The 18,972-nt window shown below is 38.7% G+C and overlaps 1 protein-coding gene across 2 annotated transcripts in view; it reads left to right on the top strand.

Moving 5' to 3' along the window:
- The window catches only part of TAOK1 (TAO kinase 1), a 172,736-nt gene that overhangs the window by 89,451 nt on the left and 64,313 nt on the right, over positions 1-18,972 (top strand). For both annotated transcript variants that reach the window (XM_025361611.1, XM_025361612.1), the window contains 6 exons: positions 456-527; positions 9,397-9,498; positions 11,373-11,418; positions 12,303-12,399; positions 14,598-14,711; positions 16,099-16,190. In XM_025361611.1, coding sequence (XP_025217396.1) covers positions 456-527; positions 9,397-9,498; positions 11,373-11,418; positions 12,303-12,399; positions 14,598-14,711; positions 16,099-16,190 — 523 coding nt within the window. The remainder of the gene's footprint in view (positions 1-455; positions 528-9,396; positions 9,499-11,372; positions 11,419-12,302; positions 12,400-14,597; positions 14,712-16,098; positions 16,191-18,972) is intronic.

Consider the following 18,972-nt stretch of genomic DNA (forward strand, 5'->3'; position numbering starts at 1 on the left):
AGCTCCGCCTCCCGGGTTTATGCCATTCTCCTGCCTCAGCCTCCCGAGTAGCTGGGACTACAGGCGCCCGCCACCTCGCCCGGCTAGTTTTTTGTATTTTTTAGTAGAGACGGAGTTTCACCGTGTTAGCCAGGATGGTCTCGATCTCCTGACCTCGTGATCCGCCCGTCTCGGCCTCCCAAAGTGCTGGGATTACAGGCTTGAGCCACCGCGCCCGGCCTCAAAGGCTTATTTTCTTATTTTTTTACTTTGCTTTATTTTCTTTCTAAAGTACTAGCTCTAGGATAATTTTATAAGTATTGCAGTATAGTGTTATTTTACAAATTTTCTTTAAAAGCGGTTTTGATGTCCTTTTTGACATGGTAGTTTACAAATGCTTTTATATTCACAAAGAAATAGTTGCCTAGATTTCACCTGTTAATTTTTATAATGTTTCTTTCTTTGTTCTTCTTTAGGCACGAGATGTGCGTACCAATGAAGTGGTGGCCATCAAGAAAATGTCTTATAGTGGAAAGCAGTCTACTGAGGTAGGTTAAATGTGTACATTCTTGTTTTTTCTTATATTTATCTCAGAATAAATACATACATTCTTTTTTTTAATTTCTTTTTGAGATGGAGTCTCGCTCTGTAACCCAGGCTGGAGTGCAGTGGTGCAATCTCAGCTCACTGCAAGCTCCACCTTCCGAGTTCACGCCATTCTCTTGCCTCAGCCTCCCGAGTAGCTGGGACTACAGGCGCCCGCCGCCATGCCTGGCTAATTTTTTGTATTTTTAGTGTAGTCAGGGTTTCACCGAGTTAGCCAGAATGGTCTTGATCTCCTGACCTCATGATCCACCCGCCTTGGCCTCCCAAAGTGTTGGGATTACAGGCGTGAGCCACCGCGCCCGGCCAATATATACATTCTTATTGATATGTTAGAGGAAGACATAATTTTTAATTGGGAAGGAAGGGTGGGAATTTTTTAAGTGTTAATAGGTGAAGTATGCAAATCTTAAGTGTATATCTCAATGAATTTTTTTTTCCCAAACTGATGTACCCTTTTAACTCTAATAGTGCTGAGAGCCATAAACAGAGCATTATTGCTATCTCCAAAGTCCCCCTACTTGTGCCTTCTGCTTTTAATTTTTTTTTTTTTTTTTTTTTTTTTTGAGATAGAGTCTCGCTCTGTCACCTAAGCTGAAATGCAGTGGCATAGTCTTGGCTCACTGTAACCTTCGCCGCCTCTCAGGTTCGAGCAATTCTCCTGGGATTACAGGTGTGTGCCACCACACCTGGCTAATTTTTGTATTTTTAGTAGACACAGTGTATCTCCATGTTGGCCAGGCTGGTCTCAAACTCCTGACTTCAGGTGATCCACCTGCCTTGGCCTCCCAAAATGCTGGGATTACAGGTGTGAAACTGTGCTCAGCCTGCTTTCAGTTTTTTTTGGTTTTTTTTTAAAGAGATGGAGTCTCGCTGTGCTGCCCAGGCTGGAGTGCAGTGGTGCAATCTCAGCTCACTGCACCCTCTGCCACCCGGGTTCTAGCAATTCTGCCTCAGACTCCCGAGTAGCTGGGACTACAGGCACATGCTGCCACGCCTGGCTAATTTTTTATATTTTAGTAGAGACAGGGTTTCACCATGTTGGCCAGACTGGTCTCAAACTCCTGACCTCAGGCAATCTGCCTGCTCCCAGCCTTAATTTTTTAAACTGTTGTTTTAAATATTATTCTCTGTTTATCTTGGAAGGATTATCAGTTTCTAAAAATTAAAGTAGAATAAGATGTACTTGACAATAAATTATATTGGATATGACCTTTTTTTTTAATATATTTTTTGAGACGTAGCATCTCTGTGTCCCCCAGGCTGGAGTGCAGTGGTGCCTTCTTGGCTCACTGTAACCTCCACCTCCCAGGTTCAAGTAATTCTCCTGCCTCAACCTGGATTACAGGCACCTGCCACCATGCCTGGCAAATTTTTTGTATCTTTAGTAGAAGTAGGGTTTCATCATGTTGGCCAGGCTGGTCTTGAACTTCTGACCTCAAGCGATCCACCTGCCTTGGCCTCCCAAAATGCTGGGAGCCACCACACCTGGCCTATGATCTTTAAAATTGTTTAAACATTGTTTAATGCCTGTTTTAAACAAACTTTAATCAACATGAATCTATATCTAGTCTGAGAAACAAGCAATGTATAACAATTTGAAAAATTAAAAAATGAAACAGTGCTACATTGAATGTACTTTAGTTCACTAATACTCTAATTAGTTCTCTTCAGATTATATTCTACCTAATTTCATAAATTTATGAAATGTAGTCTGCTTTTAAAAATCTACAATTCTGCCTGGCACTGTGGCTCACACCTGTAATCCCAGCGCTTTGGGAGGCCGAGGTGGGTGGATCATTTTGAGCCCAGGATTTGAGACCACCCTGGGGAACATAGTGAGACCCCCCATCTCAATCAAAAAATGAAATATTTATAAATGAAAAAAGAAAAACTCTAGAATTCTCTTTAATCTTAAAATTTTTTAAAATTATTTTTAATTGTGGTAAAATACACAACATAAAATTTGCCATTTTAACTATTTTCGTTTTTTTTTTTTTTTGAGATGGAGTCTCGCTCTGTCGCCCAGGCTGGAGTGCAGTGGCGGGATCTCAGCTCACTGCAAGCTCCGCCTCCCGGGTTTACGCCATTCTCCTGCCTCAGCCTCCCGAGTAGCTGGGACTACAGGCGCCCGCCACCTCGCCTGGCTAATTTTTTGTATTTTTTAGTAGAGACGGGGTTTCACCATGTTAGCCAGGATGGTCTCGATCTCCTGACCTCGTGATCAGCCCATCTCAGCCTCCCAAAGTGCTGGGATTACAGGCTTGAGCCACCGCGCCCGGCCCATTTTAACTATTTTCAATTCCACATTTCAGTGGAATTAAGTACATTCACATTGTTGTGCAACCAACCATTATCGCCATGCATCTTTAGAATTCTTTTTATCTTGCAGCATTAAAACTCTGTAGTCATTAAACGGTAATTCCCCAGCCTCTTGCAACCACCAGTCTACTTTCTGTCTCCATAAATTTGACTAGGTACTTAATATAAGTGGAATCATTTGGGATTTGTCTGTTTGTGGCTAGCTTGTATCACGTAACCTAATATCCCAAAAGTTCATCCATGTTGTAGTGTATGTCAGAATTTCCTTCCTTTTTAAGTCTGAAAAATATTCCATTGTGTATATGTATGTATATATATGTGTGTGTGTGTGTGTGTATATACACATGTATCTGTATCTATCTGTCTGTTTTGGAGTCTGATTAGTCATACCTAGAACAAAAATTTTCATTTACCACATCATCTTTTAATATCTAATGTTGGCATCCTTCATGAAAATCTTTTTATGTTGAGGAATACATTTTTTTGAGTTTGCCTTCCAGAGTATTCAAATTTGAAACTTAAAGACCATGGAACAGATTTTCTGGATTTAGCATTTTATAATGTATCTTACACATTTTACACAAAACACTGTGAAACTATTTTTTTTTTTTTTTTTTTTTAAGATGGAGTCTTGCTCTGTCGCCCAGGCTGGAGTGCAGTGGCATAATCTTGGCTCGCTGCAAGCTCCGCCTCCCGGGTTCATGCCATTCTCCTGCCTCAGCATCCCGAGTAGCTGGGACTACAGGCACCCTCCACCATGCCCAGCTAATTTTTTGTATTTTTAGTAGAGACGGGGTTTCACCGTGTTAGCTAGGATGGTCTTGATCTCCTGACCTCGTGATCCGCCCGCCTCGGCCTCTCAAAGTGCTGGGATTACAGGCGTGAGCCACTGCACCTGGCCCACTGTGAGCATATTTTGCTGTGTTCTGTTAAGGCCTTGTGAAATAACATAGGAGGTATATGATCTTAAATCTAGTATACAACATCTCTTTAAGTATTCTATTTATATTGCTTTCCTTGCCATTAAGAATATAGCCCAAATCAATGATAAAACTTTAAAAAATTAAAAAGAGCAAAAACAAATTTCTAGTCCTCCTCTCACACCTACTAAATCTGTAGAATTTCTGGGTATGGACCAAAGGATCTGTATTTTTAGAGTTCTCGGGTTGCTTCTTAAGAGTAACTGTGTTTAGGATGTGGCCTGAGTAGTTAAGGTTGTCATGAAGTAGCTTAAGACCAAAGGTTTATCTGTATTTCCTGATAGGTATTAGTAAACTATGTAGGAAAAGATTTTTGTACTGCTTGGTTTTTTTCTGTGAACTTTTCTATATAATAGCTAATTATTCACTAGCATTTTAGAGTCTGCATTTAGGAACTTGAATCTCAGAGGAATTAGTTCATTTGAGTTAAAAACAAAAACAAACTCTAACATTTGGTAATAAAAATAAGCCAGAAACAGAACAGGTGAACTTCATGGTATATAAATTATGTATCAATAAAACTGTATGAAAAAAAGAAAGGTTGAACTTTTGAAGAAAAATCACTGAATATGGTATATAGTTATCAACATGATTGGTGTATGATTGTAAAATTTTAATAAGAGTCATTAATGATAAATTTTATCAAACTCAAATTTGTCTTACCTACCTTTAGTGAAATAATTTTGTAAATTATGTAATTGAGTTGTAAACTATAAGCATGCCTTGGAGATATTGTGGGTTTTGTTCTCAACCACTACGATAAAGCAAATATCATAAAGCAAGTCACATGAACTTTTTGGTGCCTAGTGCATATGAAAATTATGTCTAGGCCTGGTGCAGTAGCTCACGCCTGTAATCCCAGTACTTTGGAAGGCCAAGGCAGGCGGATCACTTGAGGTCAGGAGTTTAAGACCAGCCTGGCCAACATGGTGGAAAATCCTGTCTCTACTAAAATACAAAAATTAGCCAGGCGTGGTTGCATGTGCCTGTAATTCCGAGGTACTTGGGAGGCTGAGGCAGGAGAATCACTTGAACCCAGGAGGCAGAGGCACGAGAATCACTTGAAGCCAGGAGGCGAAGGCTGTAGTGAGTCAAGATTGTGCCGCTGCACTCCAGCCTGGACAGCAACATGAGACTCCATCTAAATATATATATATATATCTCCATGCTATACTGTAGTCCATTAAGTGTGCAGTAACATTTTGTCTAAAAAAGACAATGTACATACCTTAATTTTAAAATATTTTCTTTCTTTTTTTTTGAGATGGAGTCTCACTCTGTCACCAGGCTGGAGTGCAGTGGTGCAGTCTCAGCTCACTGCAACCTCCGCCTCCCGGGTTCAAGTGATTCTCCTGCCTCAGCTTCCCGAGTAGCTGGGACTACAGATGCCTGCCACCACACCCGGCCTAAAATATTTTATTTCTAAAAAGATGCTAATGATCATTTGAGCCTTCAGCATGTCATAGTATTTTTGCTGCTTGAGGATCTTCTATGTTGATGGCTTCTGACTGATCAGGGTAGTGGTTGCTGAAGGTTAAGGTGGTTGTGGCAATTTCTTAAAATCTGATGACAGTGAAGTTTGCCCCATCAGTTTTCTCTTTCACAAAATATTTCTCTGTAGAATGCAATGATGTTTGACAGCATTTTACCACAATAAAACTTTCAAAATTGGAATCAATCCTCTGTAACTCTATTACTGCTTTATCAACTAAGTTTATGTAATATTCAGAAATTACTTTCTTTGCCCATCTATTACAAGCAGTTTCTCATCCATTCAAGTTTTATCATGAAATTGCAGGAGTTTAGTCACATCTTCAGGCTCCATGTGCAATTCCAGTTTTCCTGCCGTTTCCACCACATCTGCAATTACTTCCTCCACTGAAATCTTGAACCCCTCAAAGTCATTCATGAGGGTTGCAATGCACTTATTCCAGACTCCTGATAATGTTGCTAATTTGCACTCCCATCAGTCGGAAATGTTCTTAATGGCATCTATAATGAATTATTTCCAGAAGGTACTCAGTTTACTTTGCCACTGTCCATCAGACAAATTGCTGTCTATGGCAGCTATAGCCTTTTTGTTTTGTTTTGTTTTTTTGTTTTGAGATGGAGTTCACTCTTGTCGCCCGGGTTGGAGTGCAATGGCATGATCTCGGCTCACTGCAATCTCCGCCTCCGGTTCAAGCGATTTTCCTGCCTCAGCCTCTCGAGTAACTGAGATTATAGGCCTGCGTCCCCATGCCTGACTGATTTTTGTATTATTAGTAGAGACAGGGTTTTGCTGTGTTGGCTAGGCTGGTCTCGAACTCCTGACCTCAGGTGATCCACTTGCCTTGGCCTCCCAAAGTGTTGGGATTAAGGCGTGAACCACCATGCCCGGCTGCTACAGCCTTTCTTTTCTTTTCTTTTTTTCTTTTTTTTTTTTTTTGAGATGGAGTTTCGCTCTTGTTGCCCAATGGCATGGTCTCGGCTCACCACAACCTCCGCCCCCTGGATTCAAGCGATTCTCCTGCCTCAGCCTCCCAAGTAGCTGGGATTACAGTCATATACCACCACGCCCGGCTCATTTTGTATTTTTTTAGTAGAGACTGGGTTTCTCCATGTCGGTCAGGCTTGTCCTGAACTCCCGACCTCAGGTGATTCGCCTGCCTTGGCCTCCCAAAGTGCTGGGATTACAGGAGTGAGCCACCGTGCCCAGCCAGCCTTTCTTAAATAATAAGGCTTGGAACTCGAAATTATTCCTTGATCCGTGGGCTACAGAATGGATGGTGTATTCACGGGAATGAAAACAACATAAATCTCCTTTTATGTCTCTATCAGAGTTATTGGGTGGCTAGGTGCACTGGCAAAGACCAGTAATATTTTGAAAGGAATCTTTCTGAGCAGTAAATCTTAACAGTGGCCTTAAAATATTCACTAAACCATGCTTAAACAAAAGTACTGTCATCTAAAGGCTTTGTTGTTTCATTGAACAAGCACAAGCAGAGTAGAATTTTTGGAATAGTAAATGTGCATTGACTTCAGCTTAAAATCACAAGCTGTGTTAGCCCCTAACAAGAGAGTCAGCCTGTCCTTTGAAACTTTGAAACCAGGCATTTCATAGTTGCTCTGTAGCCATGAAAGTCCTAGATAGTATCTTCTTCCAACATAAGGCTATTTCGTCTACACTGAAGATCTCTTGGCTGGGCATGGTGGCTCACACCTGTAATCCCAGCACTTTGGGAGGCCGAAGTAGGTGGATCACTTGAGGCCAGGAGTTCGAGACCAGCTTGGCCAACATGGTGAAACCCCGTTTCTACTGAAAATAGAAAAATTAGCCAGGTATGGTAGTCCACATGCCTGTAGTCCCAGCTACTAGGGAGGCTGAGGCAGAAGGAATGCTTGAACCCAGGAGGCACAAGTTGCAGTGAGCCAAGATCATGCCACTGCACTCCAGTGTGGGTGACAGTAAGACTCTCAAAAAAAAAAAAGAAAGAAAATCTGTTGTGTAATGTAGCTACCTTCCTCAATGACACATTGGCTAGATCTTCTGGATAACTTGCATGTAGCTTCTACATCAGTACTTGCTGCTTCACCTTGCACTTTTCTTTTCTTTTTTTTTTTTTTGAGACAGTCTCTCTCTGTCACCCAGGCTAGAGTGTGGTGGCACTATCTTGGCTTACTGCAGCCTCCACCTTCTGGGTTCAAACAATTCTGCTTCCTTTGCCTTTCCTCCCTAGTAACTAGGACTACAGGCACGCACCAACACAGTCAGCTAATTTTTGTATGTTTAGTGGAGATGGAGTTTCACCGTGTTGGCCAGGCTGGTCTTGAACTCCTGACCTCAAGTGATCTGTCCGCCTTGGCCTCCCAAAGTGCTGAGATTGATTATAAGAGTGAGCCACCATGCCGGCCTACCTTGCACTTTTATTTTATGGAGATGATTTCTTTCCTTACACCTGATGAAGCAACCTCTGTTAGTTTCCAACTTTTCTTCTTCAGCTTCCTCACCTCTTTCAGCCTTTGTAGAGGTAAAGAGAGTTAGGGTCATCCTCTAGATTAGACTTTGTTTTACAGGAATGTTGTGGCTGATTTGATTTTTCTATCCAGGCCATTAAAGCTTTCTTCATATCAACAATAAACTTGTTTTGCCTTCTTATCATTCATATATCCACTGGAGTAGCACTTTAAATTGTCTTCGATAACTTTTTCTTTGCATTTACAACTTGGCTAACTATTTGGCCCAAAAGGCCTAGCTTCAAATCCTGTCTCAGCTTTTGACATGCCTTTCTCACTAAGCTTAATCACTTGTAACTTTTGAATTAAAGTGACAGATGTGTGAGTATTCCGTTCACTTGAACACTTAGGGGTCACTATGGGGTTATTAATGGCCTAATTTCAACTTTACTGTGTCTCAGAGAATAAGGAGGCCCAAGGAAAGGGAGACAGACAGGGTAATGGCTGGCTGGTGGAGCTGTCAGAATACATTTATTGATTAAATTCACCGTCTTATATGGGCACAGTTCATGGCTCCTCAAAACGATTACAATAGTAACATCAACAATTACTGATCACAGATCACCATAACAGATATAATAATAATGATGAAAAAGTTTGAAATATTGTGAGTTACCAAAAGGTGACATAAAGGCATCAAGTGAGCATATGCTATTGGAAAAATGGTGCTGGTGGACTTGCTTTGACACAGGATTGCTACAACCCTTCAATTTGTTTAAAAAAAAAAAGTAATATCTGTGAAGTACAAAGCGAAGCGCCGTAAATTGAGATAGGCCTGTATATGAATATTACTTATATTTTATTTTTGAGATGGAGTCTCGCTCTGTCACCAGGCTGGAGTGCAGTGGCTCGATCTCAGCTCAGTGCAGCCGCCACCTCCTGGGTTCAAGCAATTCTCCTGCCCAGCCTGCCGAGTAGCTGGGACTATAGGCGCGTGCCATCATGCCCAGCTAATTTTTGTATTTTTAGTAGAGACAGGGTTTCACCATATTGGCTAGGATAGTCTCGATCTCCTGACTTCGTGATCCGCCAGCCTCAGCCCCCCAAGGTGCTGGGATTACAGGTGTGAGCCAGTGTGCCCGGCTGAATATAATTTATTTAAACTTTTTAATTTTGACATTTTATCTAAAAATTACCACATTTTGAGAGGCCAAGACAAGTGAATCACTTGAGGTCAGGAGTTTGAGACCAGTCTGAGCAATATAGTGAAACCCCGTCTCTACAAAAAATAGAAAAATTAGATGAGCATGGTGGTGTGTGCCTGTAGACCCAAATACTTGGGAGGCTGAGGGAGGAGGATCATTTGAGCCCACGAGATGGAGGTTGCAGTGAGCTGAGATCATGCCACTGCACTCCAGCCTGGGTGAAAGAGCGAGACCCTCCCAGTAAGTAAGTAAAACCAAGCAAACTTGCATGTTCTTGTTAACCCTTCTCAATTTAGTAATTACTTTTATTCTCATATAACTTTCTGAGGAAAAGCCCTGTTCATAATTCTTTACCTTTTTTCTCCCCACAGAAATGGCAGGATATTATTAAGGAAGTCAAGTTTCTACAAAGAATAAAACATCCCAACAGTATAGAATACAAAGGCTGTTATCTACGTGAACACACAGCATGGGTTGGTATTTGCTTTCCCCTTGTTGCAATTTTAGCTGATTTTGGTTTATAATGAATTAATTCAGAATGTCTCATATGGGTTGTGTAAACACATGCAACATCACCTGAAATGTTAGTTCATACTGAAAGAAAACAAATAATATTTCCTAGAACTTGTAGGCAATAAGAGATGATAGAATTTTTGCAGGTCTTACTGCAGAGATTTTTCAGAATTCTGTTGACCTTTTTGTGTATAATAAAATGTCCTCTGAGAGTTTTAGTAGTACCATTCAAACGTTGTGAAAACAATCATGTTACTTGAGATTGAAAGTTAGCATACATTTTCTTGACATAAATGTACTTTAATGCATTTAACCAGAAAGATCTTGGTGAAATTTGGGTGAATCCTGGTGAAGTTAGAACTGATCATGATTCCTTGGCCGAATAATATAATACTAAAGATAGAGAATTGTTGCCCTTTATTATAAGAAGTAGAAATTAATTTTGTCCTTTTGTTACCAGGAATGGCCCCTTATTTTGAATAATTAGTAAGCCACAGCTAAGTATCATTTTAGTATACTTACTGTAGATTTAGATTTGTAGTGTTTGGTGCATTTTTATCCAGTTTGTTTTGGTGGTGGTAGTGATGACTTGTAAAATTGAGGCTATGATTAACGAAAAAGCAGTAATATTAGACGGGTAACCTCTCTGCCTCTCAGGGTTCTCCATCCATAAAATAAGGATACTAATAGGATCTACCTCATAAGGTCATTCTGAGGATCAAATTGGTTACTATATAAAAAATACCTGGCACATAGGAAGTGCTCTGTGTTTGCTTTCAAAGAAACAGCTGTGACCTAAGCTTTGTATATAGTTTTTCCTCAGTATCTGTGGGGAATTTGGTTCCAGGTCACCCACCCCCAGGATACCAAATCCCTTCTGTAAAATGGAGTATCTGCACATAACCTGTGCACATCCATCTATTAATTTTTTCAATCATCTGTAGATTAGTTATAATACCACAATGTGAATGCCATGTAAATAGTTGTTATGTTGTATTTGCTTTTTGTTTTATTTTTGTTGTTATGTTGTAATTTTTTTTAATTTTATTTATTTATTTTTGAGACAGAGTCTCTGTGTCGCCCAGGCTGAAGTGTAGTGGTGCAGTCTCGGCTCACTGCAAGCTCCGCCTCCCAGGCTCACGCCACTCTCCTGCCTCAGCCTCCCGAGTAGCTGGGACTGCAGGCACCCGCCACCATGCCCAACTAATTTTTTATATTTTTAGTAGAAACGGGGTTTCACCATGTGAGCCAAGGTGGTCTTGATCTCCTGACCTGGTGATCCGCCCACCTCGGCCTCCCAAAGTGCTGGGATTATAGGCGTGAGCCATCACGCTTGGCCAATTTTTTTATTTTTTCAATTATTTTTGATACATAGTTGGTTGAATCTACAAATCTAGAACCCACAGATGTGAAGGGCTGACTATACGTATAATTCTAGAGAACACAGTTTTCTGTCTTCTAACAATGATGAGTATTGTTACTATAGATTTGTAGTAATGGAATATGTGTATTTCTTCATAATTTTAATTAGTAATTATATATTAAATGCACAGCTTATAGAAGTTATTATATGTTGGCATTATTAAAAGATTAATGTATCATTGGCTTGACTGCATTTAACAAATCACTGAATACGTGAGTATTTTTTATTAAAAAATTTTAAAAATAATATTTTTCTGAGAAATATCTATATAACTTTTTTTTTTTTTTAAGGTAAATGGTGACTAGAATTTTACTTCAAACTATCTTCTTGATCTACTGGGTGAACTTATTTTATCTTAAATAGAATCTTTATAATAATATATTTTAATGCTTTTATAATTTTTCCATGTAGCTTGTAATGGAATATTGTTTAGGATCTGCTTCGGATTTACTAGAAGGTAAGTTTCCTTTGATTATTATTATTATTATTTTTTCTTTCCTTTTTTTTTCTTTTTTTTTTTTTTGAGAAGGAGTTTCACACTTGTTACCCAGGCTGGAGTGCAGTGGCACCCTTGGCTCACCGCAACCTCCGCCTTCCGGGTTCAAGCGATTCTCCTGCCTCAGCCTCCCCAGCAGCTGGATTACAGGCATGTGTCACCATGCTCGGCTAATTTTGTATTTTCAGTAGAGATGGGGTTTCTCCATGTTGGTCAGCCTGGTTTCAAACTCCTGACCTCAGGTGATCCGCCCACCTCGGCCTCCCAAAGTGCTGGGATTACAGGCGTGAGCTACTGCGCCCGGCCTCCTTTGATTATTTTTTAAAAAGTATTCACAGAATAAAATGATAATTTAGTTAGACATTATTTAAATGATATTAATACCAAATAATGTAAACTTTCCAGAAAGAACAGAACTCTTAGTCTTCAAATTCTCAGCATGGTATATGCTGTCCTTATTAAATATTATATGTTATACAGTAGCTTAAAATAGTCATGTTTTCTCTCATTGTGACTTTACAAGTGTTTTTCTGAATTCTCTGTTATCCTGCTCCTCCTGTTCAAAACAAAGATAAGTGAGAATAAAGAGAGAGAACTCTGCTGCTATTGTTTTTACATCACCAAATAATTATTCAATATCATTAGCTAAGAGAAGAATTGGCTATGAACTGTGCTTTGACAACTGGCACAACTGCGTACAAGTTACAAAGTTTAATAATCTTTATCATCTTGGAAAATAAATCTCTTCTTGCTAAGTATCAGTTTTTTAAAATTGCCCCATGTATTAGATATTTTTTTTTAACAAAAATGTTCTGTGTATTAATTATTTTCAAATAAATTTTAAGTTCACAAAAAGCCATTACAAGAAGTGGAAATAGCAGCAATTACACATGGTGCTCTCCAGGGATTAGCCTACTTACATTCTCATACTATGATTCATAGGTAAGTGCTTTGGAAATTATCATATATTGATAAGTAAATGGCTTGTTGCATATTACCAACTTTAGAATTTATTAACCCTAAAGTTTTTATTGGTTAAAGCCAAATAAAATAATATAAACTCATTTTTTTTAGACTTTTCATGTCCTAAAATGAACATAGTGGTATACTTGATCTCTCTAGGATTTTTTTTTTTTTTTTTTTTTTTTGAGACGGAGTCTCGGTCTGTCACCCAGTCTGGAGCGCAATGGCACAATCTCGGCTCACTGCAACCTCCGCCTCCTGGGTTCACACTATTCTCCTGCCTCAGCCTCCCCAGTAGCTGGGACTACAGGCTCCTGCCCCCACGCCCAGCTAATTTTTGTATTTTTAGTAGAAATGGGGTTTCACCGTGTTAGCCAGGATGGTCTCGATTTCCTGACCTCGTGATCCACCCGCCTCGGCCTCCCGAAGTGCTGGGATTACAGGCGAGAGCCACCGCGCCCGGCTCTCTAGGATAATTTTTATCTTTGCCTGTATGTGCTGCTTGACCTTGTAAAAGTATGTATACTTTTTAGATTAGTGGTAGAAACTTAGCGGTAGAATCATTTAATTTGCAATTGGATTGGGCATTAGAGAATCATAAAATTTTTCTCATTTTACAGGTAAAATCACTGATGTCTCAGTTTGTGACTGTAATTTCCTAAGGGTTGCAAAGCTGAGTAGATTAGAGCTAGAACTAAATCTAGATCTTTTGTCTTCTTGGTAACTGATAATGACAGATTTATTCCATTGATTCCATGACATATGGACGAATAAAAGTTGCTTAAGGCCAGGCAAGGTGGCTCACACCTGTAATCCCAGCACTTTGAGAGGCCTAGGCGGGTGGATCACTTGAGGTTGAGAGTTCTGAGACCAGCCTGGCCAATATGGTGAAACCTTGTCTCCACTGAAAATATGAAAATTAGCTGGGCTTTGTTGTGGGCATCTGTAATCCTAGCTACTTGTGAGGCTGAGGGAGGAGGATCGCTTGAGCCTGGAAGGTGGAGGTTGCAGTGAGCTGAGACTGTGCCACTGCACCCCAGCTTGGGTGACAGTGAAACTCTGTCTCAAAAAAAAAAAAACCAGAAGCTGCTTAAGACTCTTTATGCTTTTGAGCTGTGGTCCTTGATAATCCTTGATTATGGATAATAACTTTGAAGTTAAAACATTTTATAATAAATTTTTGGCACTGGTATTGGTTCTAGCTGTTGTAGAAGAAAGTTAGTATTTTCTTATACATGCATGAACGAGGCAGTACATATTAAACTATATAATAGAGTCATTGTGAGTTAATGGGTTATCATTTTTTAACATCAGGATAAGATCTGAGAGATACCCACAAGCTAGTAAATAAGTGCGTGCCATAGTTGGAATTTCAACCTAAGTTTTTCTCAAATTTAAGATACCTCTCCATTTAAAAAAAATCAAATGTAAGAAAAATAGATTCACTTCGTGTTATGCTCTAAAATATATAGTAAGAATTAAGGGCTTGGAAGTTCAGCACTTTAATTTCTATTTTAATTTTTGAATGATTAAGTATATATTTAATGCTAATTAGACAGTCTTATTATATAAATACCTGTTTTCTTAGTTTAATAGACCGTTGCTATTTCAGAAAAGTAAATTTGGGATCATTGATACTACATTATCCATATATTTCAGTTTTTATTTTATATTTAGGAAAACTATGCTAAAGTTTGTAAATGATATGAATACATCTTTATGTATTTACTTATTTTGAATAAGTCTTTTTCAAAAAGTTTGGAGAATAAGGTTCTTTATTTTTTTTTGTTTTTATGTTAAGTATGGATACTCAGAAATCTTATGTATGATAAAGAGATTGTTTGCTAATTACAATGTATTTTTAAAAACCATTATTTCTACCAATAAACAGAAACTAAAATATAAACTGTGTGCTCCAGTGAACTAATTTTCTTTTCTTTTTGCTGCTATTTGTCTTCTCTTTTAGAAAAGTATTACTATATGTTTATTTGAATTCTGTAGTTTTTTGTTTTCTAATTTGAATATTAATTCTCATTATCCCAATTGTGTGATTACCCCAGCACTTAATTATTTTGATTTCTCCTTCTCTATTTTATGAATTCTTGTTTTATTTTTTTTGTTTTAAACATAATCTAATGAGGGAAAGTTAAGTAATTTTCTGTATTCCCTAAACCTAGAGATATCAAAGCAGGAAATATCCTTCTGACAGAACCAGGCCAGGTGAAACTTGCTGACTTTGGATCTGCTTCCATGGCATCACCTGCCAATTCCTTTGTGGGAACGCCATATTGGTAAGAACAGTTAAAGCAGTCAGCAGCCGTTTTAAGTGTCTATCTGTGTTTAACATGAAATACAAATGAAGTGGAAGGTAAAGTACTGTCAGGAATGTTAAACTTGGCCAGATGCAATGGCTCACACCTGTAATCCCAGAACTTTGGGAGGCCGAGGCAGACAGATCGCTTAAGGTTAGGAGTTTGGGACCAGCCTGGCCAAAATGGTGAAACCCTGTCTCTACCAAAAAATACAAAAATTAGCCGGGCGTGGTGATGCACGCCTGTAATCCCAGCTACTTGACAGGCTGAAGTGGGAGAATCACTTGAACCCAGGAGGCAGAGGTTGCAGTGAGCCGAGATTGTGCCACTGTACTCCAGCCTGGGCGACAGAGTGAGACCCTGTCTCTCAAAAAAATAAAAAAAGATTAAACATTTAAAAAAAGAATATAGGACACTAATTGAAGACATGAATTAGTGCTTCATTTACAAATAAGATACCCATAAGATTGATAATTGTGTGATTGAGTTGTAAGCTGCCCTGGCCACTTTTATCATGGAATACCATTTTTATTTGAAAGAAAGACACAAACTATGATTATTCAGTCTTCAGTCTTGGTGATTGTGGCAGATAATTTTCTTTAATAAACGACATGAGCTTGTAACTTCAAGGAAAACAACTGGCAATACTTGTTGCCAATAGTAAAATTCGATCTTTTAAGCAAAAATAGACTTTTTTTTTTTTTTTTTTTTTGAGACGGAGTCTCACTCTCTCGCCCAGGCAGGCTGGAGTGCAGTGGCGTGATCTTGGCTCACTGCAACCTCCGCCTCTTGGGTTCAAGCGATTCTCCTGGCTCAGCCTCTTGAGTAGCTGGGATTACAGGCGCCAGCCACCATGGCCAGCTAATTTTTGTATTTTTGGTAGAGATGGGGTTTCACCATGTTGCTCAGGCTTCTCAAACTCCTGACCTCATGATCCGCCCGCCTCAGCCTCCCAAAGTGCTGGGATTACAGGTGTGAACCACTGCGCCTGGCCAAAAATTAGACTTTTGTAATGGGATCCTGAGACCAAAATATTTGAGAACCACTGGCCTAAAGGATATGAAGTATTATAATCTGCAAACTGGAGCAGATGCAGAATATAATTGTGCCTTGGGAGCTTCTTTTTTTTGGGGTAGCTGTTACATGATAATGACGGGATAGTGAGAATAAATCTCACACTGTATATGCATTGCTAAATATTTACCTTACAACCTGTAATGCACTTAGTTCCCATTATAAAAATTCTTATGTCCAGATATATTGACTAGAATTCAAACCAGTGATCTCCAGGTAGATGACTTACATTCTCAAAGAATAGTATACTTTTTAAAAAAATCTTTAAATTTAAATGAACATTTTGTTCTAGGATGGCCCCAGAAGTAATTTTAGCCATGGATGAAGGACAGTATGATGGCAAAGTAGATGTGTGGTCTCTTGGAATAACATGTATTGAACTAGGTAAGCATTGTTCTTCATTACTATGGATTAAGGTTTGATCAATGTTTTACATCAATTTCTGTACCGATCTATAAAAATTATAGATTTTTATCTTAAATGTCACTTTATAAGGGGGGCATTATATTTAGTAAGGTTTTCACTTTGGTTATTTGGTAATTTTTATTTATATTAGGGTTAGCTGTATTATATTTGCTCTGTTCCATTATATCCAAAATAATTTTCCACTGTGGTTTTAATTATGTTTGAAGAATCTGTGTCTAACATTAATGAGTATTTGTTAAACACCTAGAATATGTTTATGATTACCGGATTTACCAGCTGTAGAAGATCTGTAAAGCATTCATAACTAGCTGGGGTAGTTACTACTGTTTTTTTGTTTGTTTGTTTGTTTGTTTTTACTTTGAATTAGGAATGAAATTAGATGTCAGACTGTCATACCTACATACCATTTTGTAACAGTTTGATATATATATATATGATTTATAAGATGGTAAGTCCGACTTCATTCAACAGGGGCCATGATGATAGGTATATGGATCACTGTAGCAGGGTCTTGCAGTGAAGGAGAGAGATTGGATTCAATTTCCTGTAGCAGTTTGATTTTAAGCACACATTTTGTTCAGTTGCTCATAAATGGAATGTGCTAAAAACAGTGGACCGTCATAACTTATGTGAGCCAATAAACTGTCACTGCAGTTGAAGATGCTGGCCACTTCTTGCTCTGGATTTCCCAATGGAGGTCTACCAGCCCAATAGTCTTTTCCTTTTCCTTTTTATCTTCTTTTAGAGCATTGCATTAAACTTTACTTATTTATTTGTTTATTTATTTACTTATTTATTTTTGAGACATGGTCTTGCTCTGTCACCCAGGCTGGAGTACAGTGGTGCAGTATCAGCTCACTCTAACCTCTGCTTCCTGGAATCAAGCAGTCCTCCCACCTCAGCCTCCCACATAGCTGGGACTGCAGGCACACACCACCACACCAGGCTAATTTTTGTATTTTTAGCAGAGACAGGGTTTCGCCATGTTGTCCAGGCTAGTCTCAAACTCCTGGGCTCAAGCTATCCTCCTGCCTCAGCCTCCCACAGTGGGGGGATTTCAAGCATGAGCCACAGCGCTCATCTAAGCCATTCTGAAAGGAGTGACTGAGGATGGAAAATAATACATTAAAAGTAAAATCTATTGGTAATTTTGATTAATCATTATCTACTCAAGTTTGTCAGTTTTCGAAAACAAGTATAGAGAAAATGAGGTAAAATGAAGGTAAAATCTTGCTTGTTATTACACAGTAGATTAAAGTTATGATTTCTATTACAACCAGACTACCTTGCAGTCCAGTTTTTTTTTCCTAAAACATAATCTTTAAGTATTTTCACCTTTGTTGGAATTCCTATGTTAACTACTCCCTTCAAGCTCCACATCCTGTTCTTTGTTTTATAGTTTAATAGCATCAACAAACAGAGATTTGGAGATGACCATAATGTCATACTTGTGATTTCTTTGTCTTAATTTGAAGTTTGCAAAACTATTTCTTCCATTTGAAAGTACCTTTAAGTGTCCTAAACTCTAATCTCTATTCTTTTACGTATGATTCTTTTTCCTACCCATAGATCCTAATTAATTTCTTAAGAATCCTGGATACACATGTAGAGAAGCTGGTTAATGTACTCTTTGCCCATGGGATCCTTTTACTTTCTTAATGCTGGCTCATGCATACATGTGCCCCTCAGTGATAGTGAAATTGCATTAATGGACCTGTTAGATTTCATTGATATATTTTATTTGATTAGAAGGGATTTGTTGGCTCATTGTTCTGCTTAGAACAAAATATACCTAAATTTTGTAGTTTCCGTGAAATGGCTTCTTATTTCTAGCTTTTTATTCTACTTCATAAAACAGAGTTCCTTCACAATAGAAGTTTTTATACTTAAAATAAAGCAACTTTAGATGTGACTACCTTTAAATAATTTTACATGGGTGAAATATTTGAAATAATTTCTTAGAATTTTAGGCATTCATTTGGTATCTTCACTTTTATAATCTTTCATAATAACGTTAAGCATTTTACTTACAAATATTTTGAATGTTTTGAAGTGCTAAGTCAGGAACTGTATTTTAAGCCTGATTATGGTTATAGGTGAAAGGTCTAAAGTAGCACAGGCTAGGAAAACTTTTTGCGGTGAAGGAAGTGTTCTGTATGTATGGCTTTTCAGCTAAGGGAGTGAATTTTCTAAAATTTTGTTTAAATACATTTGCATTTAAATAGTCACATGTGGCCAGTTAGGTACCCTGTTAGATAACACAGGTCTAGAGGTATGATTTTCGTTTTTTTTTTCTTTTCTTTCTTATTTTGGGGGCAGGGTGATAGAGTCTCGCTTTGTTGTCCAGGCTGGAGTGCAGTGGCACAATCTTGGCTCACTGTAACCTCCACCTCCCGGGTTCAAGGGATTCTCCTGCCTCAGCCTCCCGAGTAGCTGGGATTACAGGTGCCTGCCACCAAGCCCAGCTATTTTTTTATTTTTAGTAGAGATGGGTTTTCACCATGTTGGCCAGGCTGGTCTCCAACTCCTCACCTCAGGTGATCCACCCACCTCAGCCTCCCAAAGTGCTGGGTTTACAGACAGTGAGGTATGATTCTCAGTGCAAATCAGATTCAGTCTTGGGACACATACTTATTATAATATGCTTTTCTATGTTGGAAGAGTTAAGGATAGCAAATTAAAACAAACTATTTTCTTACAGTATAGGTAATAGAAAAAATTTATATCAACCATACCATTA

The sequence above is a fragment of the Theropithecus gelada genome, chromosome 16 (genome assembly GCF_003255815.1).
Source record: "Theropithecus gelada isolate Dixy chromosome 16, Tgel_1.0, whole genome shotgun sequence".
Classification (NCBI taxonomy): Eukaryota; Metazoa; Chordata; class Mammalia; order Primates; family Cercopithecidae; genus Theropithecus; species Theropithecus gelada.